General features: G+C 40.8%; 1 protein-coding gene across 1 annotated transcript in view; it reads right to left on the bottom strand.

Moving 5' to 3' along the window:
• Nucleotides 1-25,949, bottom strand: part of LOC139219238 (regulator of G-protein signaling 3-like) — a 45,340-nt gene that overhangs the window by 2,131 nt on the left and 17,260 nt on the right. The window contains exons 7-10 of the mRNA XM_070851047.1: nt 25,773-25,863; nt 4,123-4,382; nt 1,024-1,105; nt 116-221 (exon numbers count right to left, since the gene is read on the bottom strand). Of these exons, the coding sequence (XP_070707148.1) occupies nt 116-221; nt 1,024-1,105; nt 4,123-4,382; nt 25,773-25,863 (539 nt within the window). The remainder of the gene's footprint in view (nt 1-115; nt 222-1,023; nt 1,106-4,122; nt 4,383-25,772; nt 25,864-25,949) is intronic.

The raw sequence follows: 25,949 nt of genomic DNA, 5'->3' as shown, positions 1-25,949 counted from the left end.
ATCAGATAATCATTACAAATCACTGGTTCTGAGTCCTGAATAGGCCTATGAAAAAGTTTCTCCAACATTTCGGTATATAACAGCCCATAATCCTCTGCTTTGTTGGCATGATTACCTGATAGCATGGGCTAAGTCCACGCATTTCCACTGCTCCACTGGCTGACCGTTTAGCTGCAGGAGAGTGTCTAACTGCTGTAGACCTGCCTGATCTGCTGGACCCCCTACGAGAGAGAAAAGACAGAAAAAGGTTCAGATCATTACACATTCTCAGGTGCCATTCATGCTACCCAGGGCTATAACTCCTTCATTCCTTCAGTATTGGTAGGTACAGGACGGCCAAATTACTGTACACGTGAAACAATAAAAGCATGCTGTCAAGATGCTCGGAAGTCCTGCTGAAATTCTGTGTGCATCCCTCCTCAGCCCCCACAGGGAAAGTAAGGATGTGATAAGCCCAAGATACAGAATCTTCTTCAAAGACATAGCAGCAGGGTGGATGCCCGCCAACACTGGGGCCCGACTCCAAGTTGGGCATTTGACAGACAGGCTCCCTATTAACTGCAACACCATGCTGACTGAGCCGATGCTAATGTAACTCTCCAAGCTACAAGCAGTGAAATAAAATATTAATCATCCACAGGTGCCATGAAACTTTCATGATGTAAGGTGCATTCATTAAATGCAAAAATACATAGTCTAATGTGGAATGAAGTGGAATGATTTAAAAGCGGTCCAGCCATCCACACTGACACCTTATACGTTATGTCATAGTGTGCAGTCTGAAGTCAAGTTCATGCCATGAATATCATTAAAACTAGAAATGTATTGCTTATAGTTAGACAGTATTAGCATTAGTTAGTATTAGTAAAATTAGAAATGCTACAGGTACAAATCAAAGAAAGATTGCTCTGTCTTCAAGCAATTTAGGTTAGTGACAGTGCAGAACAGAGGGGACATACATTTAAACAACCTTTGTCTAGGAGAGTTGAGTTTTATTTACACAGACGTGCTCACAAAACTTGCCTGGATCAACAGCCTGCACCCTCACGGGGGAATCTGAGCAGATAGTGAAGCCATATCCATCCTTTCCTCGAAGGATGGTCACCTGCAAAACACACACACACACAAAGTCATTTTGTGATAGGAAGATATGACCGCTCTCTCTGTCTGTCTCTCTCTCTCCTCCACTACCTGAGGAACCAAAACTAGCATGCTGGCAAAAAAAAATTGACTTCCTTCCTGTAGGACGATTAAGTAGATTTGTATTATGCTTCTACTTCCTGTTAAAACTGTCTTGACAGCAGTTTCCCGGTGAACCCAATTAGCTGAGTTAGTGGGAAAAACAACTCCAAGAGATGAAGGGAGGGCATTCTCTGGCGAGTCGTCAGGGAGTGATTGTATATACTGAATCCACCGAAAGAAAAATGCCTATTTATTCACATTTGTTCTTTTGCTACAGGAAAATCTCACCATTGTATTATTTTAGAATACTACATGAAGACACATTGTTTATCTGCTCAAAAACACAAGATCCAGACAATGCTGATGGCTCTGTCCCATTGTCTCTCTTTCTCTCTGACCCTACATTCAAACATTCAGTACCTGTGCCCAAATGTCTGAGCCAAAGTCAACACAGTGCCATCCAAAACATCTCACTTTCCATCTCATCTGCTGACAACCAGGGGCCCAAAACACACAGACAACCCCCACCCCTCCCTTTGTGACTCTCACAGAGGAAAACTACACGTACACGCTGCTGAATTACAGTCTACCCATGAGCAAGATGCAGTGACTTGTAGAAATAAAGTGATTATTCAGGGGCCTGAAGCTTGCAATGACCCTAAAATGTCGGGTACTATTGTGGTTTCTCATACTCCACTGATTTTATGTGCCCTGTGTCACAATGTTTGGGGCCACGATTTGTTTACCATATTTCTCTACCCTTCATCCCTCAAATTCTCTCTCAGTCTATCTCCAACTGACACACGCCTAGAATAATAAATGTCATGCCATAGAGAAAGACAGCCGACTTTGTAACCTGCTGTCCGAAAAAATTTGGGATTGTCATCTATTTTTGTACGCACGAACCGTCTTTGACGTGTCCGAAACTTGATTCACCGTCTCATGAGATAAAGCTAATGTGATGTTGTCTGTATAATTCTTGTTGCTCAGAGCATTACTGGTCATTGCATACACACACCGGCTGCAGACGCACCAGTATACTGTATAATTAGAAACCTTCAAGAGGTTGACATTCCACCTCTGAGGCTGAAGAAGCACTAATACACACACATGAGCGTGCATATGAGTTCTTAATGTTCATTCAAGACAGTGGCAAACCCGGACAGTAAAATAATTGAAATATATTGTTGCCCTGGACATATTTTATATGTATGATGCACATAGACATAAACGAAAACATCCTCAAGTCTGGCTATGTGATAAAAATGGAGAAATGCAGGAAAAAAACTGAGAAACTGACTGTAGGTAGAGAAAAATGAAAAGATGATAAGCGGGGTTAGAGCAGATGAAAGGTAGATTAAATAGTGGAAAAAGAGGGCAGTGGGGCTTTGAAAAGTGACAGAGACGGAGCAGATGACACAGACAAATAGAGGAACAGATGGTATGGAAAAAAAAAACACACTGGAATTAAGGAAGACAACAAACAGTCAGAGCATTTTGAAGGAAATATTGAAAAGCAAATAATGTGACTGAAAATGAACAAAAGTGAAAGACTTCTCACACCTCGTCTATCTGCCTATCCATCTGTGCCTTTTTTATCAAAAGCTGTTTCAGACATTGTGTCCTTTTTCAGGGAACTCTCAGAGCTGCCTAATTCGGGCTGATTTGGCCAAACTGCAGAGCCTTTACAACGTTAATTCAATTTGTAAGCAAGGTCGGGTCCAGAAGAGAAGCAGTCCCATGCCCCTTTTCCACTCCGAAATGAAAGCAGACTGAAGCAAACTGGAACGGAAAAGAGGCGACTAGCCTGGGAATATCAGGGGAAAAATCTGTATGAATGGTCTTTAAAGTGTGTATATTTGTATCACTGTATCACCAGACACAGTACTGAAAATTAATGAAGATAAACTAATGGAAAAAGTTCCCAGCGTGCATTAAACATTCAAATTATATGAGCAGGGTCTTATTGATGATTTAATAGTACAATCAAAGGGACTGTGGATGGACTGAGTCGACTAAAATGTTAATATTGTAACTTTCTAGTCATGGATTTCGACACACCCAAAGGAAGAAAACCCTGTGGCCCGTGTGTGTACAGTATGTGTTCATGCATGTGTGACAGAGCTTTTCCCCTTTTTACATTCATGCCTCAGTGCTCCACCATCCTCTCAGACATGACTGCATGAAGCTAGGAGCAGAAATCCTGCCAACCTCCATCTGATGATTACAGTGCATGTTTTGCCAGCTTTCCAACAGCACAGCAGATGTAATATAAATTGCAGACAGGTTTGCATGAATTATATCAAATCTACCAATAACACATAATATAGGTACGTGGTGAGGCAATGATATCTAGGTGAGTATGTTCAGAGACTAGGGCAGCACGCCACCCACAGACACACATATGACTTAACTGTCACACTGTGTTTTTGTCAAATAAAGCCTGTGCTACAAATATTCTCAGGCTGATTTTTCATCTCTTCAAAATATACACATATTTTGATATTCTGTTTCATCACATTTGATTTTGCTATTTGTTCTAATGTGCAATTCAGGTACGTACAAAGTGACTCATGTAGTGGCATTGGTTCATATCATAGCAAAGCCACTTCTGCTATCTTTCTCTCACTTTAAGAGGGATAAATAATGTAGAGGACAGAAAGCTCGCTCTCCTCAACACCCAATTATTCCTTTCCGGATGTGCTGAACATGCAGTTGAAAGTGCATTTTCTTCTGTACACTATCGGCAATATCGGGATCCAACAGTGTGCAAACAAAGATATTACCATGTCAGTTTTTTTATGTACTGCATTTGTATTAGACAGTTTGACAGCTAACTGCGGTGTTGCAAAAAAAAATTGTGGAAACGGATTTATCTTTAGCAAAATAATTATGAAAGCGCTGATATGGGAGACCTTGCTATCTATAGCACAAACACACCTGAGGCAGCCTACAGCCGATGCAGAGGTGGCACAGCCCGTGGATAGTGTGCATCACACCTCCACCTCCTCCTCCTACTCCAGCGTTCAAGTCTGCAGCCAGCACACACACGCTGCGTCGGTGACTTTCCACCTGGCCGGCCCCTCGGCAGCCCGAGTATCTCCACAGCCTCCTTTGTGCGGCTGAGTGTGTGCTCCTGGGGCTGTGCTCCGATGGCTGGGGGGACTTCAGTGTGTTATGAATCATCTCAACAGTGACAGCTGCTCAAAGAGTGACTGAGGTGACTTGAGTCTTGCGGTGTTCAAAATGTCAGATTTCCAATTGCCAGTCCAGTTGAGGCAGTTCTAGATAATATTGTGTCTGTCCTTGCAAAAACAGGCAGGAATTTGTCCAGTATAACAAAACTGTGTCCTTAGAGACTTTTTTCTACTGGCCTTCACGCTGCATCAACTTTCCCCAAATTAGTCTAGATTCAATTTTTTTTGGTTAAAGTTCTTTCTGCAAAATTGACGTCACTCCGCCACTGACCTCCAGCTGCACTGTGATCCATTCAGGGCTTGTTAGTAACGACTCCAGTCATCAATACACATTCCTGTGTGCAAGTTCTCCGAGTCTGTATATGTCATTTCATCCACAGCTTCATGTCATCCTCTTGGCCATCCTCTTTCCTTTAACTTTCATTCGCTCTCTTCTCTTCTTGCATTTGATCCATCCTGCGGTGTAATTGTCCAGCTTCTTGCTCTGTGGCCTGAACAGCAGCAGTCGCAGTAGCTCCTGAGATCGGCTGTGTGAGAGTGTGTGGCGGCGTCATGTAGGCGAGACTGGCGCTGGCTCGGCCTGCTCAGGCCACACTGTAGCTCCTGGCAGGGGCGCTCATGGGAACTCTTCAACAGCAGAAGAATAGGAGGAAGTGCCTCCCACCGCCACCGCCACCCCGCTCCACACACATACACACACATGTACTTACACATACCTCGCCATCCCACAGCCAGGACAGTTTTGTGTGTCTGCCCCCGATAAGGCCAGTTTGCTTCCTGAGTCCACACTATGAGACTGTGAGAGGTGCTATAGCTCTCAGTCATTTGCAAATATACACTGTAGTGACTAATAGAGGTGGCACAAGTGGGAAAGGCAGGATTTTTAATAGAAGTAGTCAGCCAGGTCGGAGTTTGCACTTGTAACAGTGGACTTAGGCTCCACGCTATACTTGCACTGTAAACGGAAATGTTTCTGATTGCTTATGACTTTTGGGTCGAACAACTTTTAATGACCGCATTTCCCAACAAAAGGGAATGACAGCAGTATTGTTTGGCACATACTTAACTCTCACTCAGACCCAAACACGCACACACACACATACACACACACAAACCACACACCTCAGGCAAGCTTCACACCTCATCAGACTCTTTCCACCTTAGCTCCCTTACTCCCCAATCTCCGCCCAGACATTATGCTTGTTTGTTATGTTTTGAACTTCCATATTTCCTCCGCTTTTCCTTTCCCCAAAACACACAGTACGGAAATTCACAGGCCTGCAACCTCTGACAATGCCCCCCCCCTTCCAGTTATCACATTCTTGCTGTCAATATCAATATGCCTGGGAAAGAGGTATTAATCAGTAAAAAAAAAAAAACACACAAAAAAAAGCAACAAACAGTTCAGCAACAGAGCAGGAAAAAGGCTATTAAATTAAGGCTTAAACAGTGGCCAATCTAACCCCTAGCAACCCCATTAATTCCCTGTCCCTTTTTATCGTTTGGATGTCTGGATGGACATGGACAGAGAAATGACGGAGGGGTGAAAGAGGAGCGATGCTGCACTACTCTCTACTATGCTAATAAAGTGGCAGAAAAGGCCGTTGTCTTAAGATCCCTTCATGCCAGTAGTAATGGCAGCTTTTCCCTGTTTGCCTTTTCAAAAGGGCGAGGGTTACCCGTCAAGCACACAAAAAACACTTTCTCTCTCTTTCATGCTGCGCTGTTCACCTCTAAATAGGCAGAAGGACGGATTAGAGGGAGAGAAGAAACGGGGAGAAGAAAGCATGTCTTAGGGAGAGGAGTGAAAGAAGAGTTTGAAAAGCTTGTCTAGGAGCCAGACGAGGCCAATCTGGTGTTTAGTAGTGTGGGATCTCTCTCTCTCCCCCCATTGCTTGCCCTCTGCCTCTCCCTCTCTTTCTGAGCTGAATACACAGCTATCAAAGGAGGAGACACGTCTTTCAAGCCGGTGAACACACAAGATGGGTCTAAGACCACGTTCTGGGTCACATCTCTGGTTATACTTAACATCCACTATCCACTTTGGAAGCTCAGCATATCCTAATTACATTACAGTTAGAACATTTTGAAGGTGATATTGAGCGTAATATGAGGCAATGAGACGACTACAAACCTAACAGAGTAGCCCTGTGGTTTCAACCTTAGACTGCTTGGGCCAGACTTCTATAAATCTAAATTAAGTTTAGATCAGTTTAACTTTGTAATGCACTGGTTAGTTCACTTGAAAGTACTTTATACATCACTGACAATAACACAGTGTTCACCAGGTATTTGGTCAAAAAAGTATGGACAAATGGCAAATTTAGAACTTATGATGGCACTAGATGAAAAGTACGAAGATCACCAAAGTGACCTGTGGAGACATTAAACATCTACAAAAAACATACATTAAGTAGTTATTATAATATTTCTGTCCAAAATGTTGGAACAGACAGACCAACATTGCCATCTATAGAGACTTGCCACTAGTAGTTTTCAACCTGCATAGGACAAAGGTCTTTCTCAAGCCTCTCATTCGCCCATGTATACACACACTAACACACTAACGGCAGCAGACCGGCCATGCACGGTGCTGGCCATCTGGAGCAATTTTGGGTTATGTGTCTGCAATAAACACTACTGTAGTTACGTGTATGCCGTCTAATGTGGTTTGATTTTTAACTGCTTTCATATAAAAAAAAAATAGTGCAGAACAGCTATGGCCAATGATAAACACTCATACATCCTCCAGTTAGCAGAGAACACTCAAGGGTTAGGAGCAGTGAAGGCCCTGGGCCTAAAATACGCACAAAGGAATATGTTCTGGCAATAAAACTAACCATTCTTCATTTATTCTGAGACGCCGGCCAGAAAATCTAACCTCTCTGTCCTCTCTTCAGCTCACCTCACCCTTCCTTCCCATCTTTCCCGTCAGACCCATTTTCACAGAGACAGTTCAGGAGCTAATGCTAGCTGACAAGCAGAGTGATGCAGGGGGACACATTGTCCGGAGCGTAACTATTGTTTACATTCATGAATTCTCTGCCCTCTGCCAGTGACATGAGCAAATAGCTTTTTTTTTTTTTGCCTGTAAACATAATTGGTAACTGCAGAGGTGGCAATTGAGGAGATGGATTCTTGCTATGCTGCATGGCAAGTCCTTAATCTCTGGTTCAGGAAATCATTGTTATGAAGTGAAAAAGCATTTTTTTCCATTTTCTTATACTCACATTTGGGAGATACTCAAACATTCCATGATGTTTCCTCACAGTCTAACCTATCTGTGTTTGCTCTAACAGGTAACTAACTCTAACAGGCATAGTGAACCTACTGTATACTTCAAATGCCTATAAATTAAAGGAGCACACACAACAGCAGTCCTTTAATTCTATCAAAAAGGCCTTGCACTCGAGTTATTTTTAAGAGTTTTCCTAAATATCGCACTGATTGAAAGCTGTTCAATGCATCACAAATTTTCACTCCCAAATGCCAATAATTGCTGTCTTCATTATCTTAAAAAGCAATCCATCAGATTTTTGGGATAAATTGAAGAGATGTTTAGCCCAAAGTGAGTCAGGACAAGTAAATAATAGAACTGCATTGGTGTGACATTTTAAAGCAATATTTCTCCCAAACTTGTGGTAATTATCTAAATACATAAAGGAACAATCACTTTAAGTGAAAATGCAAGGGAAAGTTGTAAAAGTATAGTCAGTGGATAGGAAAATGTTCTTGAAATAGCCTTGTGGTTTTCTGAGGGACATTCCTTTGTGGATATCAAGTATTATCTTCACCGACATCTCAAGTGTCCAAAGCCGTAAATGAGCTCTGTGTAAATCACTGAAATTATTCATGTGTAAGGCCATCATCAAACACTGAAAAATGTTTGAGTAGGTAAAGAGTGGGCAGTTAATGATACCACAGAGCTCTTTGTGTAGTCGGGGTTATGGCCATGGGGTGACAGAGGGAGAAAAGAGAGGGAAAAGAAAGGAGGAGGAGGCGGAGGTGTAGGAGGCCACAACAGTAAAGGAGGAAATACGCAGCGGTCTGGAAAGGAGCAAGGACAAGGCAACAGAAAACCGGTACAGAAAAGAAGAGAAAGTCTAAAAGGTTTTCCATTCTCCGCTAATTTAGTCTGTGAATGTGCTTTCCCCCCTCCCTTAACTCTCCCCTGAGACTGTCCCACACAAACCGCACAATCATCTGTTACTCTGATTCACCCGGAGATAAAGAGGAAGAGAGAGAACAAGAAGGAGAGGGGAGGGAGGGGAGAGGAAGGGGAGAGGAAAGGAGCATTCGCAAACACGGACGTATAACTTTTCCGTCTTGATGCTGCACCACATCATTACTGCCCTCTTCACCTTCCATGTGGCTTCGCAAGCTTCTCATACTCTTGACATATTGGATGCAGGGTTGTTATTCCGCTGGCAATGTAAGAATTGTAATGAGATGTAACATTTTACATGTGATACACCTTGTCATGTACAGTATGACAGGCACACAGAGCAAGAACTTTCTGAGAAATCCCTAACGCCCCTAACGCCGCGTATGTTTCTGTGTGTACAACATTATGTGTGGATAGAGAAAGAGCATATGAAATGTAAAAAATAAAGAGATCTTCTCTCTGTAATCCTGTCCAGGCAAGTTAGCATAGGTAGCTCCACTGTGTGGATCACAGCTTTCCACAGACTTCACATCCTGGAGTGCCTTAAAAAAGCAGCATGGATATATTTCACTTACTGATCTGATTTTTTTTACGATCAAACCGAAGATTAAAACTAGAACTTCTAAAAGCTCTATAGTTTTTAATGGTTGGGTAATTCTAAAGTAGGTTATAATGTCAGTTATAATTTTGTGTGGAGAAACTTCTTATTCAGGTTGCACTGATAGAGGCTCCACTGAGGCAGCCCTGAAATTATTTTATTGTTCTACTTGCAACTACAGCACTATTTAACTGTTTTAACCTTGACCAAAGTGCTTCTGTTGCACAAACCTAAGCACAGACAGGACTCAGGTAGTCCCAGACACCAGTGCAAGGGTCCTGCCCTTTGCACCCTACGCCCTCTTTGAGTTGTAGCATTGTAGTGCTTCATTCACTTGAAAAAAAACTTGAACATGACCCAGCTGCACTGTTCCAGCAATGCTGGAAACAACAGTGAATTAGAAAATAAGGACACCAAAGACAAATAACACTATCAGTTGTTTTTTTTCAGTCAAAGATTATGTGCACATGATGGCCTGTCTGTTGGGGAATTCTGACAATTGGCAGTACTCAAGGTAAAGTTTCCCCTGCCTCTGTGCCACCATCACAAATTTTTCAACAAACCATAATTGTGAAACAGACCACGCTACTGACAAAACGTTAAATTAAGCTTTTGTTAAAGCATTTCATACCAAATTTGTTTTTAATGGTTAACCACGTCTGTACCTGTTTTGCTGGATTTTTGTCTTGTAAGCAGTTGGTATGATTAGAAGTTGAAGGTTTTGGTTGAGTGAATGTGATTTCTTTGGTGAGCATATTTGGAGCAGACTGGGGGCACTGGTCTTAAAGCAGAAGGCCAGGCCATGTGTGGTTGTGGTTTCCACTGTCTCTATGCTTTTGGTTTGTCAGTATGTTTAATTAGTCTCCTGTGTGTGCTGAAATGCTGTGCTGTTTCCTGACAATAAGCCGTAGAAAAATAGCTGCATAGTGTGTATTTGGATCAAAAACCTTTTACCCTTCCTATCGAGTGCTTGCGTAGTCTTTTTTTCACATTCATATGGCCTCCTTAGATTATAGCACCTTCACTAAAGTACCATCTATTGCAAATACGTGGCGTTACAGACAGGTGATGCATCACAGAACGGCCCATGAACAGAAGATACTATATGACTTATTGTATCTGTTGCAGTTAACTTTTCCCCTCTGATTTTCAATAAAGGATGACCCATCTAAATATAGCCACTGTCGCACATGTATCATGACTAGTAAAAGTGAATTTGCTAAAGTATTATCTATGTTAGCATCGTGTGGGAAAAGGAGCCAGAGTCAATTTTCCACGAAAGTCACTCTGGAAATTTGCCAACTCAGGGCCCACTAAGATTAGTAAGCCATGATGGAATTAATCTCCCTCCACAGCTGTAGCGTGAACAAAAGTATGCAAAAAAGATGCAGCATTCACAGCCAGCAAGGCAATCCTATCTCTGGTGTGACTCTGGAGGAAGGGTCAAATGACTCAGGGAACAAAGACGGAGGCGCTCCTCTGCCAGCAGTAATAAGTGAGTATCAAGACATGTTCTTCTGTGTGTGACCTTAACAATATTGTGGTAGTGCCACTTTGCATTTCAGCAAGTACACCACTTTAAAAATCATACTGATGAGAAAAGAAGCTAATGTCTAGAATTCAAAACTTAATTTCAAGAAAGAAGAAGCAAAAATGCATTCGACATGTTTCAAGAAGACTTGTTTAGCTTTCAAGTCTTTCAGGGCCTTGTGAGGGTTTGTATTGCTGGCAGGGGGACAGTGATGTGATTACAAGCATCATGCTCTATCAACTAGCTTAGCTTAGCTTAAGAGCTAAGATACAGATAGAAGAATGATACCACCATTATGCATCAAAGTAAAACATTACGCTGTTCAAATAGCTAGAGCTAATTTGGTAAATAGCTATGTAGCCTGCAAAACGGTGTTAGTGAGTGCACTTTTCCTCAATGGACTTTCTACAGCCTTTGCTGTATATGAACTGTTTTGATTGGATTTATCACAAAAAAAAGAATCTCTACGTAAGTAGCGAGAGCAAAGAAACTGCTTGCAAAACCATGTGTTAAGAAGGTAGCACGTGATTGTCTGTACCTGTCCCACGGCCAGTAGTACAGTAAGCAGAGATAAGGACTGCGGTGTATTGGGGATTGAGCAATCCAAACAGGACAAAAAAAAAAAAAAAAAGTCCACAAACAATAAAAACATATTCATTTTGTCCATCTGTGGGTCAATTATGTGGTCAAAACCATACATTAATACAGTTGGCCACTGAGGTCTTCACATTTAAATATGTCTTGGTTTCTGTTGTTGCTGTCATTATTGCTACTGTTTCCAAGCACTGACTTAAATAATCTTTTACTATTCCCCAGTTGTAAACCAGGTAAAAGTATCATCAGTCATGCTCCAGTGTCTTCTAAAACAGTTTAAGTGGTCTTTCTCATTCATTCTTAATTAATCCTTGGCTACGATGCTTCCACCAACAATGTGGACAGTTCTCTTTCCCCCTTTCTCATGACAAACCATCATTCTGCTCCATATGTGACTCACACGCAAGTGAGCTTTTTGACAAATATTGTCTTTCAAGAAATGACATCTTGCTTCATTCACTGCTCGAAGCTCAAACGCATGATTCAATTAGTTGCTATGGTTGCTGAGAATGTGTAACATGGAATGCATGCAATAAATATCTCTTTGAAGGCATGTTTATGCATGATGAGTTTGTTGGACATGGTGCAATGTCACGGGTCAACTACTTTGTATATATCAAACAGGCCTATCCATTCATTATGCACGCAAATACAAAAGCAATAAATAAAACCATAAGCTACCAAAAAAAGAAATGAATAAGTTCTGTACCTGCACAGAAAAATACTCACTAAAACTTCCATCTAACAATTACAGTGATAGTTAATAGATATTTATTGTACATTCACACATCCACATACATCCAAAATATTTCTGTTGCTGAAGTTCACATGCACATTAAGGTGACAAATCCAAAGATGTAAGCAAGATTTACATGCAGAAGTCCACACAGAAAGTAAAAAAGGTTTGATCATACTTACTGTTAAGCATTGCATATTCTCGGGGCGATTGGACTCGGGGGCAGCACCATGGTTTGACAGCACAGCCTCTGAAATGTAGACAAAGGAATCACGGGCTGAGACAGTGCCTTTGGAGCACATTTCTCTCTGTGCCAACGCAAAACAGCCTTCTGGATGCACAAAAATAAAGTCCTCAAATAGTTCTGAGAGTCCATAAAAGTGACTCAGAAAGATAACAACAAGCAATTATGGCAACAGTTGTCTGGAGCAGCCTTCGCTGGGCTGGGATTCAAACTTCAGAGCGCACATAAAAGGCAAAAAACAGGCCAGTCGAGTCAAGGAAAATCCCGTAAGATGCAAGGATCCAACAAACTGCCCAAGAGAGGAGTGGAAGTGAGAACAAGTGAGAGGGAGGGAAGGAGGGAGGGGTGAAGAAGAGAAAAGGAACTCCTCTCTCACTCTATTATCCGTTCGTCACAGGGCTCCTGGGAGGTTGCTATGGTTACAGGGACTCACGCCTCAGTGTCCCTTTAACTATTGCTCATAAAGGCGGCATTCAGCTTTGGGCCACAATGCAGATCTCCCTCTCTCTTTCTCTCTCTCTCTGTCTCTTTCTTTCTTTCTACAGTTCCCTCTGCTTACATCTGCCTATATCTTTTATTTAATATATACATCTTTCCCTCCCATTTTCTGCCCTTCTTCTCTGGCTCTCAAACTTCACACGCAGCTACCCGCTGTCCCCTCTCCAACTGGTACCCCTTTCTTCTGTCTGGTGTTTCCATCCTTCCTTTTATCCCCTTTTCTATACTCTTCCATCACACCCCAACCTCCATCACCAGAGGAAAGAAATTATCCTACTCCAGACTGTGAAATGTTATTTTCCAAACACCGGCAACCAAGTTGAAACAGTCCCAACACAAGTCAAAGAGTGTAAGTGGATAAGAACCTTTCTGTTAGTCTCATGAAAAGTTGGAATAATCGCATTACAGAAACCTTGAAATGTCCATTTACGTAGCTTTAAAGTAAGCAAAAGTATAGTTTTATATATATATATATATAGATATATATATATATCTATATATATAGATATATATATATATCTATATATATATATATATATATATATATATATATATATATATATATATAAATAATCTGAGTAAAGATATAAAGTAAATCCCAGACACCATCTACTATGACTTTATCGCTGCCTGAAATGGAAGCTCTGTCATGCAAAAATATATTAATCTTTTCAGTAGCAGCTTGATAGTACAATGTGCATTTGTAGTTGACAGAGCAGCATCAGTCATTTCACAAATGCCCAAAAGTAATAGAAGTTTACACTCAAGTAACAAAGTCCTCTAGCAGCCATAGTAATTATGATTCTTGTCTCTTGTCCATTGGGCACAAAGGAGGAAGTTGGGTGATGTTACAAGAGAGCCACAGGAGAGACTGTTGTTTATTTCCTGTTTCAAAGCTGCAGTCAACTTTAGTTTCTTTTAACCATGACCAAGATCAACCTTAACCATGAAATTATATTGTAACCATATGAAAAAGGTTCCCCATCATCAACATAGCCACCACTGCCAATCATTGTTGGCTTCCAAACTAGCTGTCATGTCACAAAATCCTGTATGTGGATGTGCTCCTCACCTCAGATTTGAATGTGAAAACATCCCAGAGGGTAGGATGGGGACTTTAGAATACATCTGTAATTTACTAAAGACACTCCCCAAGCAAAAAAGAAAATTAAGCATCTGTCAACACTTTGGACACCGTCTCTACTTCCCTCTGTAATCTGACAGTTTAACCCCGGAGTGAAGGGTCCAGTCCCGTAGTTGCAGTTGCCATGCTAACCCAGAGGCTTCTTTAAAAAAAAAGAGTGATTCTGTCACTTGTGAATCTGAAACCTCCAGGGGTCCAGACAGACAGAGGGGCTAACCTGTCTGGCGTCAAGCCCAGGAGAGAAGGCTTTTGTGCTAGTAAGACAGTGACACAGGGCATATGAGGGGAGAAGCATGGGGCAGCTGGCAACGAGAAACATCCAGCATGACTGACATGAAAGTAGGGGAAAGAAAGACAGACAACAGACAGGAATAGTGGACAGTGGGAAAAGTCTACATAAGAGAAAATCAGGGAATGAACAAAAGGAAATGAAGTTAGAATAAGAGAGCAAGAAACTGAGAAGATTAACCGTGGACAATGAAACTAGATATGGAAAAACAAAGAGCGCTGGAAAATGAAAACATGCAAACGGCAAGAGTAAAGAAAGGAAATCAAAAGGCGTTAGCAGTCTAGTGCAGTTGAGTCAGCCAGTCTCAGATCTGCCAGAACATAGAAAGCCCTTGACTCTGCCCAAGTCCTTCATTGCACCATTCGCTCACTTGACACCCTCTTTCACCTCTTGTCACCTACAAACAAATAAACACTTGATGGAGAGAGTGGAAAAGCCAAGATGGGAGGAGATTGCCCTACTTCACTGTTTGGGTCTCTTAAGATCACGTCAAGCATCAAGAATTTATTGTTTTAATTGGTAACATCAAGAACTAACACAGGTACCAACGGCGTGCAGACGTAGCCTGCGTCAGACTGAATCGATTGCTTCGGCCCATTGTTGGCATATATCAACCATTTTGGACCGGGCAAGACAGAATGTGAACCAGTAACAGTAAACGGGTGAGATGCACTTTAACATTTACATTTCTCAGCCAATTTCAATGAGTTATTTTTACATGCAATGACTTGTGATGTAGGTGGAGAAGGGAAAAAAATTATTCAACTCACTTAAAATCTCGATAGTTAAGCTATAATCACTTCCAGACACTCAAGAGAGGAGTGTGTATCAACATTAAGCTTACATGAACTGAATCACTTAGCATCAGGATGGTGGGAAAATAATCTATTTTCATACAAAATTGTGAGAACTCACATTTGTCAACCAGGGATTGGCCTTATAGTAGTAGCTGTGGAGACGTAGAAGTATATGAAATGTGCAGAAAGGATTTTATAATGTGGAAATTACTTTTTCTGTCCAATTCCCCACCATTTGAACTTAAGGTGTTGTATCAGTATATTATGACAATAAATTATTTTCCATTATGTCACATTAAGTAATTCAGTAACCCTAACGTTGATCCACACTCCTGTAATGAGCATCTAGCAGTAAATATGCACTATAAATTATAGTTTGTAGATTATAGATAATTCATTTTTATTGCTATTTCGCATGAATCATAAACCCTTAAATTTAAAAATGATTCACTGACATCTGTTGGGAAATCTAAATTGTATGGGCTTTTATTGCAGAAAAACTGTAGCGCCACTGTTTAATTGTATGTGTTTGCAGGCCAGTTTTGCCTAGTCCAAGATGGCGGTGACACTGACAGTGTCTGTGACACCAACACAATGACTGGATGACAGATTGCCATGAACACACAAAATAAAGCCGTATTACTCTTCTCCAAAGTTGTTTATGCTTAATTTGAGCTGACAACATTGGTATTTAGTAATGAATGAGATTTAGCAAAGCAGCATAATTCGGTAAAATCTCACTGAAGTAGCTGAATTACTAAAAAAAAAAAATTGCAAGTAAAAAGTATATTCAAAAACTGAATGTAAATAATTACTCCAGTTTTTCTCAATAAAAAATATCTCTAGATCCTGTTTTAAACATGAAATTTTGTGGTATTTAAGGTATGTGGTGTGAGTCAGAGGTCCTACTACTCTAGCTGCTGTATCTCTTTTGACCACTCACTGATTCGTTTAGAAAGTTATACAGGCAATTAGAGAGGTTTTTGGCAATGCCTGCACAAAGGCTTCGATTCATTGAACAACTAGAGTGGAAAGGTTTGAAAACAGGGTGGTGCACAAGCAGACCTACGATCAGACGAACACAACAGAGGAGTTGATGCAGAGATCAGAGTAACAGAGACCGAACAGGTACACACGAACGAACCACTGGAGGTCTGAATAATGCGGCATGACTGAACATCTGCAAAGCGAAACGAAACTGTTTTAGAATGTCTTAGGGAAAGTTGTAGTGAAGTAAACTGGCCCGTCTCAGCTCAACTCAAGCTGGCTGATGGCATTGCCTGGGAATTAGCTTTCAAAATCCCCAGCGGTTGGTTTTCGAACATAAGGAAGGTCACCTGTTTCAACAACCAATTGGCTCTTAGCAAAATCAGCTTGGGTTTTTGGAAGGAGGAAAATTCCCAGAAACAACGGTACGGCTCCGGGAATAGAATGGACGAACTGACAAAAGAGGGGAGATCACCAATCTTAAGTGCACGGCAGCAATTTGCATAAACCCCCTGGGTATTACGTTGAAGCGCCCATGGACAGCTCCAAATTCTCTAACTTCTCATTTTCACCATTTCATCAATACTAGAAATAGAACTTTTGTAAGTAACTCACTATCACTATCCTCGCTCATATTCTAAGGCATTATAAAATACACACAGCTACAAAAAAAGCTCAAAATGTCAGTTGTTGGAATGGAAGTACAGAGTCGTTGCTATGGACCACCACGTTGACTAGTGGCAAGTAGTTGCAAGGAGTTTCGACTCGGGGCAAATCTTTGAACTGGGCTTAAAGAGATAGTTCAGATTTTTGAAGTGGGGCTGTATGAGGCACTTATTCGTAGTTAGTGCATTACCTACAATAGATTGTGGTCAGGACATCCCCAGTTTCAAGGAGCAGACAGGAGTCCCAGCACAGATGTAAAAGCAATGTATGGGGGGGTAATCAGAAAACTATATACTACCAGGGTGTAGAAAACTATATTTTAGTCTGCTAAATAAAGGCCCACCTAAAACAACCAATATCAAACAGCACATATTTGTCTTTGGTCACTCCAAGGCCACCAGACTCTATTGCCAAAACAGTCATTTTACCTCGCAGAACACAGGAGTTTACTGGGCTACCGCTGCCTAAATAAATTAACCACATAGTTAGTCGTATCCAAGCTCAGCAGCATTAACTTGTGGTATGGTGACACTTTTTTGTATTGTATTACTCCTTTATTGAGATATTAAGGTCTTTTAAGAGATAAGTGTGGTGCCTTGATTGTTGGTGGATAGGTGTCTCAGACTACCATTCAGCTTTTGTGATTACTGCTTGCTGAGTATCCACCCATTTACCCAAATTTGGCAAAAAATAAAGTGGTAACACAGAAATTAGGCTTTCAAAAGAAATGGATGTTTTATGATTTAAAAATGTTACCTCTGTGTTTTTCTACAGTCTGTGGCAAACATCTAAAATTTCTTAATATTGTTTTTTGGATTGTTTTACAATCGTGCGGACAGCGATCTGAGCTAGACAGCAGTATCCGAGTATTGCTCTTCTGATGTTCTGTATGAGCGAACACATTAATACTTCAGTATGAACAACAAGAGTACTTTTACAGTTGGCAAAATCTTTAGCCTTGTAGGTGTTTTTGAAAAATAAAAATATATCAGTAAATGAAAGGCTCGTCACTAGGCTGAAAGATTGAATGCAGTCTTGTGCCTGAGGGTGTTTTTGTGGGTCAATGAAAAAATTGATCTTAAAGAAAAGAAAAGGTAAGAAATGGGTATTGCAGCGTAAAATGTTGAATCCAGCTCAGGTCTTTTATATATTTTCTTTGATCATGTTGGCCATTATTGTGCAGTGTGTTACAATTATGTTTTGTGTCAAAACTGTTGGACTGGAGAAAACGTATGTCTGCAGGCTATTTCTATAACAATTTGTGGACACATCCTGTTCCGTCATCACCTTGATTCCATTTGAATTTTGTTCATTTCATTTAACTGGGTGACATCTGTGCATTTCATCTCCAGAGGGGATTTTTTTGAACGCTGCCTCACATTTAGAACATATTTCATGTGTTCTAAATGTTCTATGGGGATCATCTCAGAGCTCCACTATTCCATCGGGATAACTGTGTGGCGACCACAGTGCTAATCTATTTTTCATCTATTCTCAGAGGTCAAACTCCACAACGTTTGTTTGCTTCATGGAAATACTGGAGGATGAAGATGATCCTTGTAGGCCTTCAGAATAATCCGCTAAATCCACCATGCCAACCAATCAGTAGTTGCAATAAAACTACCAATGAACCATTTTTAAGATTTGTTGACATGTTTATTAAATCCTATGTTGCCATTTTGCCATATTTCAAGTAATGTCCACAAATGTCCAGTGAGAAACACTGGGAATGATGCTCATCCCTTACAAATGTCTCCTGTTGTTTCTTCTGTTTTAGAGGAACTCACCACAGCTCTATATATATATATATATATCATATACATATTACAATCTAATTCCAACACTACCACAATCTACAGCCTCAATTACTGTAGATGAATCAACAAAGCTCTGACACAGTCTCAACAAAAACCTGAATATCATAAGCATCAGTTAGGTAGTTTTTATTCAACAGTTACTCTTTGTATTATGAGGTGTTCCTTTTGTTTTGTCCATCTCTTCGATGTGATGAAAAGAAGAGCGGGACTGTAGGACATGCATGCATATTCTGAAACAAACATCTGGCTTGTAAATGGATGCACAGGTACTGTACGTGTTCCGCACACAAGTTGATCCCGAAAAGGAATGCGTTTTGTTCATGTATGAGTTATCTGCACACTACCAGCCCAACACTGAATACATTTCAAATATGACACAAGACTGGCATTCAAATTTACAATACAGAATAAGTAAGTGAGACGTTTTAGGCCCTGGTTCCAACTGACCTCGGCAACGTTTAGTGACGGTTTCATTATATTGCACGATGTCACATGTAACAAGACAATGTGATGACTTTTGGCCACTCTGGATAGCAAGACAGTTGTGACTGACGCATTTCATTTCCTGCTTCTGTCCTGAGCAAGACAGAACAGCCAGAGAGGATTATGTCTGCTGTCTGTGACTCAAAGTGCTGAATGATTGTCCCTGATAAAAATTTGTAAAAAGGATTTTAAGAGAACAAACACACAGAAATGCTCAGAGTGGGATGAAATTTCATATCCAACCTGAACCTCAGATCCATTAAATCATCAACTTCAACCACCACTACTTCATCAGGTTCATCATTTGATAAAAACAGCAGAAATAGCTGCAATATTATGCATCTGGTGCAGCTTTATTTTAAACCAACAGACTAAGAAATCACAATCATCATTTCACATAATCATCAATGTTAAACCTGAATGTAACTTTAAATAACAGTGACAATTTGATTATGGTAGAATACCCTAGTATGAAAGTATAAAAATAAGATTTACTACGGTGCTCAGCCTATGTTCTTGACGTGAGAATGATGTGTCATCCAGCCCAGAACTGTCAGCATGTGCTGTGACACATGATGAGAATATAATGTATCTGCAGAGCACAGATGCTTGAAATGGGCAGGATGGGAACATGTTTGTTCTCCATGAGTGGGCCCCTTATTGGCAGTCACACTCCCTCCAGTCGTGCCCACTTAGTTCCGCCTACCTTCTGCAGGCTCTACGTGTCTGCCCATCAGGAAATTAAATCTAATTTACTTCGTGTCCATAGCGACTTTCAGCCGTCTAGGTTCATTGCCTCTGACCCTAACACATGGCAGTGTCCGCCTACTGGAGATTAAAGACTATGCTGCTCAGAGTTTTGCAGCCTGCAGAGATTCATGCTTGTGGTGGTGAGTTTGGCTCGTAGAGGTAGCAGCATCCCCCCCCTTGCCTTCACCCCCGACCCTCAAGTGGTAAGAATGTCCCTGCTGTCTGCCACCACCTTCTTGTTCAGGTCATCCCGAATAACCAGTGAAATATTTCCTACGTATTTTGAGCATTCACAGCGACACGCTGATACATTGTTTTTTGTTTCTTATTTTATGTTAAGAGTTTACTGCAGAAACTATCAACAGATACATTTACAATTTACTACTTCTTGTTCCTAATAAGCTGAGCTTGGTCTCAGTCTGCATTCATGTCATTCATTTGTATGCAGTTGCAATTTTATTCTGTTAATGACATGAAACATAAGGTCCACCAGCACTTCTTTAAAGGTTGCACACACCCATAATACACTCACATGTATTTAGACTTATTATGCCCAAATAAGACAAAGAGTATGAGAGATTATGCAATTCCCTTAATAGCTTGCCCAGTGTCCCCCTAAGCAGCAGAACTGGTGAATTCTGTGACAATGATTTTCATACAAAATGTACTGTTGTTTCAAATACTGCAAATAATGTTATCCAGGTGTGTGTATTTTTGTCATAAGATGTCAAATTTGCGTAGCTGACAATGTCAAAGGTCAATGTCGAAGCCAAAGTGCAACACAGTAGCACGGAGCTGACAGTGTAAGCTGCCGGGTCAAACGTTTCACGTCAGGTCAAGTGGATATGAGCCTGGGGTCAAAGTATCAGAAGCATGGCATGTCAGATACATACTCATCAACACATTATCTCACATAATCACTAACTCACACGCACAAATGCACAGCCAGAAAAACAATTATATAAAAACAACCCCTCCCACCTCAATGTCCACGTCCAACTGCTTCCATATAAGTTAATCACATAGTGGACATTTTAATCTGCTGATTTAAAGGCGTAGCTTGTCATCTGGAAAAGTCTGGCAACGTGTATGTGTGCGAGTACAGTATGTCTGGACGATACTCACCTATTAGGAAAGGTGAAATGTGTCTCTACAATTCAGATGACACACTTTTTAAGCACAAGAGCAGTGGATGCGCTGCTATTTCTGCTTTCACGCATATACAAACCACCTGACCCACATTGGAAGCTTGTTGGAGGGAAATGCATTAGCCATGGTCAAAAACACACACACGTACATGTCACTGTGGGTCAGTTGTCTCCACTGACACACTACACATGCCAAAAAAGCAGAGCTGAGGGAGTTTCTCAAACATGTTTTTTTTTCCCCCATCAGTGATAAATGCACAGACTTAGAAAAAATACGCATTTGCTTATGCACAAGCAAGCACAGATGGACAATAAAATACCTAATCTCCAAAAAATATCCCACCAACCCCACTGGGTCCATCTAGACTAATTAGTTATTTAGAAATTAATCCTGAATCACTTTTTAATCACCACTGATATGTAATTAATTAATCACAAGACTAAGCACTGTTTGTCCAAACAGATTTCTTCTGCTGCTTGAAACATTTGAGGCAATTTCTCTTCTTATTATTTCTATTTTAACAGTCTACACATATCTATATCTATCTATATATATCTATATCTATATCCTGTATTTTTAGCATTACTACTGGCAGAACTGCATTTAAAGAACTGTACACAATATAACTGTAGTTTAAAAAAAGCTTCTACCACTGTATAATGCAAAAATCTGTCCTGAAAATCAACATTAATTGCCCTGTCACTCCATATCTGCGATAGTTTGTTTGGCTGCCACTCATGCACAGCCTTTCCGTTTCAGTCTCTCAACTCGTGTTAAGCAAAGTTTTGATGGCAGCCTTTTTATTGTGGCCCTACAGTGTAATTAGCTGTCAACGCTCAGCAGATTTGGTTTTGTTATGGAAGCAAAGAGTTTGAGCAGTGCAAGAGGAAAGTCTGTCTGAGCTACAACAGTACAAGAGAGGGAATAACTTCATTAAGAGAGGCATGACTTCAAGGGCAATCTGATATTTAGACTTCATTTTTCTCGTTGCGCTCTGCATATGTGATTTCCTTGAATGTATCCTGCCTCATTTGTACAAGTGCATTTTTGTTTGTGAATGTATCTGCTGCTCTGGCCAAAATACATTTAATGGTTCTGTAGATGTTTTGCATTTCATTCTGCCGTGTTCATATTAGAATTTCCATCAGATTGTTGTCTTTGTAAATACTGAATGTCCCAAGGCAACCATTAGGTACGGATGGCACTACATCATGTACAGATGTGCTGCTTGCTTCACAGTCTAACATAGTTCTGTCCCCAGGGTTTTTGGTCAGGCACCTGGCTCTAAACTAGCACAGGTCTCTGAGTGAGGATTAGTCAGACACACTGATCCAAATAGCGCATCTCTGGTGAGAGTCTGTGCACGTTAACATGGCTTCATCTAGCAGACCAGTAAAAGACTAGTTTCAACAGATGATGTAGGATTATAAAGTTAGGCTTTCTTTCAAGGTGCAAATGACATCATAGGATTAAAGCCATTTGACTGCTCACATTCATCGTCTTCAAGGTCAGCAAAAGCTGCCATTATTTTTTATTCTGGTCAGATAGATTATTCAAACAGTAGCAGTATCAGCCCGGTTTGTTAATCTTACATGAAAAGAAAATCCCGTCTTACAATGCAAATATAAAAGGTAGTACATGCTCTTTGTGTGTACATTTTCCCATTGCAGAAGAATTACATAAAGGCTCATTATAAATAGGTACCGTAGCAATTAGTTGTAAAGTGGAAAGTAAAGCGTGGAGATGGGGATTTTTTCTTGTTTTCCAAGATGGCTCAAGTTGAGCTAAACTCATGAATGTTGTTGACTGTGAGCAATGCTTGGAAGTTTTAGCTGAAGTTGAAGCTGAAGTAATTAAAATCAAAATGATCTCATTACCACATGACAGCACGTTCAACTATTAAATCCTAAACCTTCACTTTCTTAAACTTAACACTTGGGTAATGGTTTCTCAGGATTAACTAATAAATAATGAATATAATATAAATCTTTCATGTGTGCCTCTGCAAATAAAATATTTACATAGTTTGCATGTACAATACATTATTGGTGATCATTTCTGGGTTCATGTTATTGGATTTAGTAGTCTCACCCTTGCATAACATCTACTGTGCTTGCCTGGTGAAAGAATGCATGCTTCACCCAGAGCTCTGAGTTTCTGCCTAAACAGCACATACCATAAATCCCTTAAGTGCTGCATAAAAACCGAAAACACAAACAAACCAACCAACCAACAAACATGCATGGGCAGCTCCTCCTGAGCACAACTCTTTGCAGTCACCTAATGTTTTGCAGCAAAGAAAATATAGAAATTATAATTTTTTGCGAGAAAAACGTAGTTATAATCATAATAACTAGCAAACACACTCAACTTTCAACTCACTTAAAACATAGTAGTAGACTTTTCTCATCATATGCTTGTTCATTTATGGAGCAACTTGAACTTGAAGCATTACAAGACCATGGTGATTTCCCTTAATGATATACTGTACATATTGCAAATCATGGACTTCTCCAAGCCATCAGCTAGTGTTACATCAAACTATTTTATTTGGTAAAAGCCGTTTTGCATTCTGCAAAAGTGCTAGATTATATAAGAGGACTAACAGGCAAATGACAAAGATGCCAAAGCCAATAAGAAACAGTGATGTCTGAGAAAACAGAGACAGGGGAGTGAATATAAATAAAAATGCAGGTGAGAGGAGGAGGCGTGAAATGGAAAAGACACGGAAAAGGCAAACACATCAGTATGGAAGATTTCCACAAAATATAAAGGGACTGTCAGACAAATACACATAAAGAGAGAGAGAGAGAGAGATGATGGGCACACACAGTGATATCGTAATGAATGGGATTTTGGTCATTTCCATGTTAGTGCATGTCATGGTGCAGCCTCCATGGCCTACATTCTGCCAGCTGGCAACACACAAGTACATGCATGAGTATGCACCACCCCACACACACACACACACACACACACGCATGGATCAGATGAGACAGTAGTGGGGCAGTATTGCCACTGGGAAAGATGAAAACATTCTACATCCATTAATACAGCCAAGCATGCTGTGACATCCTGTGAAATTAATGATCCTAAAACTTCTTTTATTGCGCTTTCTCTGCAACTGTGGCTAAAATTATTAAATGTGCGTTGCAGTCAAACACCTTTCAGCCAATCAGCTCACAGCTAAAACAAGTGCTTGCCTATGTAACCCTTGATTATAAGTCAGGATTCCCTCATGCGAGTACTGTAATGGTTTCCTGCTGGCTGAGTCTCGAGTCCAATCTGATACCCCTGTCCCACTTCCATCCACAGAAGCATAAAACTAATTTTAAAGTTGCATGAGGCAGATTAGCCTAGTTCAGCCAAGCAGTGTAAATTGGGATGGGTTAGCTAACGTCCTATGATGTCACCGTCAGTCTCCTAGCCCAGAATGGAACAATGTGAGTGAGCGAAGAAAAGTCGATGGCACTGAGCATGGGGAGAGTTGGGGTTGTGGAGGGTGTAAAAAAAGTGGAGGGGGGAAGATGTGCATGTCACTGTGTGCTGATGTGAAACGTTTGTGCAAAGGCATAACAAGACAAGATGGCTTCATACTGTAAGTAATCCACTGAAAGGGTTAGCTTCAGGGGTCTTCCATGCAAAGTAATTGTGACCAATTTAGCTCAGCAAGAGAAAATTAGATGAGAATTAGCTGATTAGCAGCACACACAGAGTGACAATGAGGGAGTTAAAGTAATGTCAGCAATGATAAAAGCACACTGATGAGAAATATGCAGACAGATGAAGATAGGGGAGGAGAAAGAAGCAACAAGAGGGAAAGAAATAAAGGTGAAACAGTGGAGAAGCAGAGTGCAACAGACAAAACGGAATCATTCAAGCAGCATCAGCATCCTCAAAAGGAAACAAACCACTTCTGAGTTGCAAATTAGCTGCTTTGCAATGCAACATGCAACTTCCAAAATATACCCATGTGCAGTGAGCACCGTCAAGTATGATAATGCAAACACAGTACTCACCTAGTCTAGGCTGCCCTTATGGCTGGCACAGAGTAGCATAACTCCAACAAACACACACCACCACCACCAACATGAAACTACGAGTGAGTGCAAACATAAGTAGGAAGAAGAGGAGCCCTCGGAGGTGCAGAGAAGAAAAAATAGATTTCCCAACAAATGTGTCTGAGTGTGTGCGGGGGGTGTGTGTGTGTGTGTGTGTGTGTATGTGTGTGAGTTGGGTGGGTGTGTGTCTGTGTGAGGGGAGATCCACTCCAGCAGTGAACGGAATGGGAGAGCTCTGTGTCTCTCTCTCTCCGTCTCTCTCTGGCAACTGTGACGTGTCAGGGCTTCATCCAGACCCCTCCCTCCCACTCTCTCTGTCTTTCCCTCATTCACTCTCCCAATCCCTCTCTCTTTCCCTCTCTTAATCCCTGACTTCCCCAGTCCCCCGACCTCCCGACTCAAAGACTGATGAAGATTTAGAGATGCAAACCTGGCACGCTCCAGGCACAGAAAAACATTTGAGAATATGTAGATAGCATGTACTTCCAGTACGTAGGACACTGATTGGCCATAAGATTACTATTTTTATTTCAGTGCCCTTTTACCTTTTTATGCAAATGTTATTTAATTCCTTTATTAACTGTTTTATGTCCTTTGTAGTTTTTATTTTCATCATAGACATAGACATGGGAAACCATGTCTATCTAAATTCAATAGGACTGGGTGCCATTTGATATCAGTACCAAAATAATACATTCTTTGTTAAATGAGGAAAAATCTGATCAAAGAACAAGCAAACAGGCTTCAGAATCTGACCAAGTACTCAAAGCCAGTTTTCAATACTGCACACATTTCCGTATTCATTACGACATTTCAGATCATTTCAGATCAAATTAGTGTGCTGAATGATAAATCAACAATCATTAATGATTAAGTTGCCTTACCAGTGGAGTGGTAGTTGTGTTGTGTTGGCACTTTAAGATGCTTCTTCCTCCCCAGCTCTTCGCCAAGTAGGTAGTACCATCCTTGAACCTCCTGCAAGCAGTACACACACAGAATGACTGGGTGTACTGTATGTGTGTGTCAAGTTCATGTACGTGCATGCATGACTTCAAGCTTGA

The sequence above is a fragment of the Pempheris klunzingeri genome, chromosome 19 (assembly GCF_042242105.1).
Source record: "Pempheris klunzingeri isolate RE-2024b chromosome 19, fPemKlu1.hap1, whole genome shotgun sequence".
Lineage (NCBI taxonomy): Eukaryota > Metazoa > Chordata > Actinopteri > Acropomatiformes > Pempheridae > Pempheris > Pempheris klunzingeri.
This window is presented reverse-complemented; position numbering and strand designations above follow the sequence as displayed.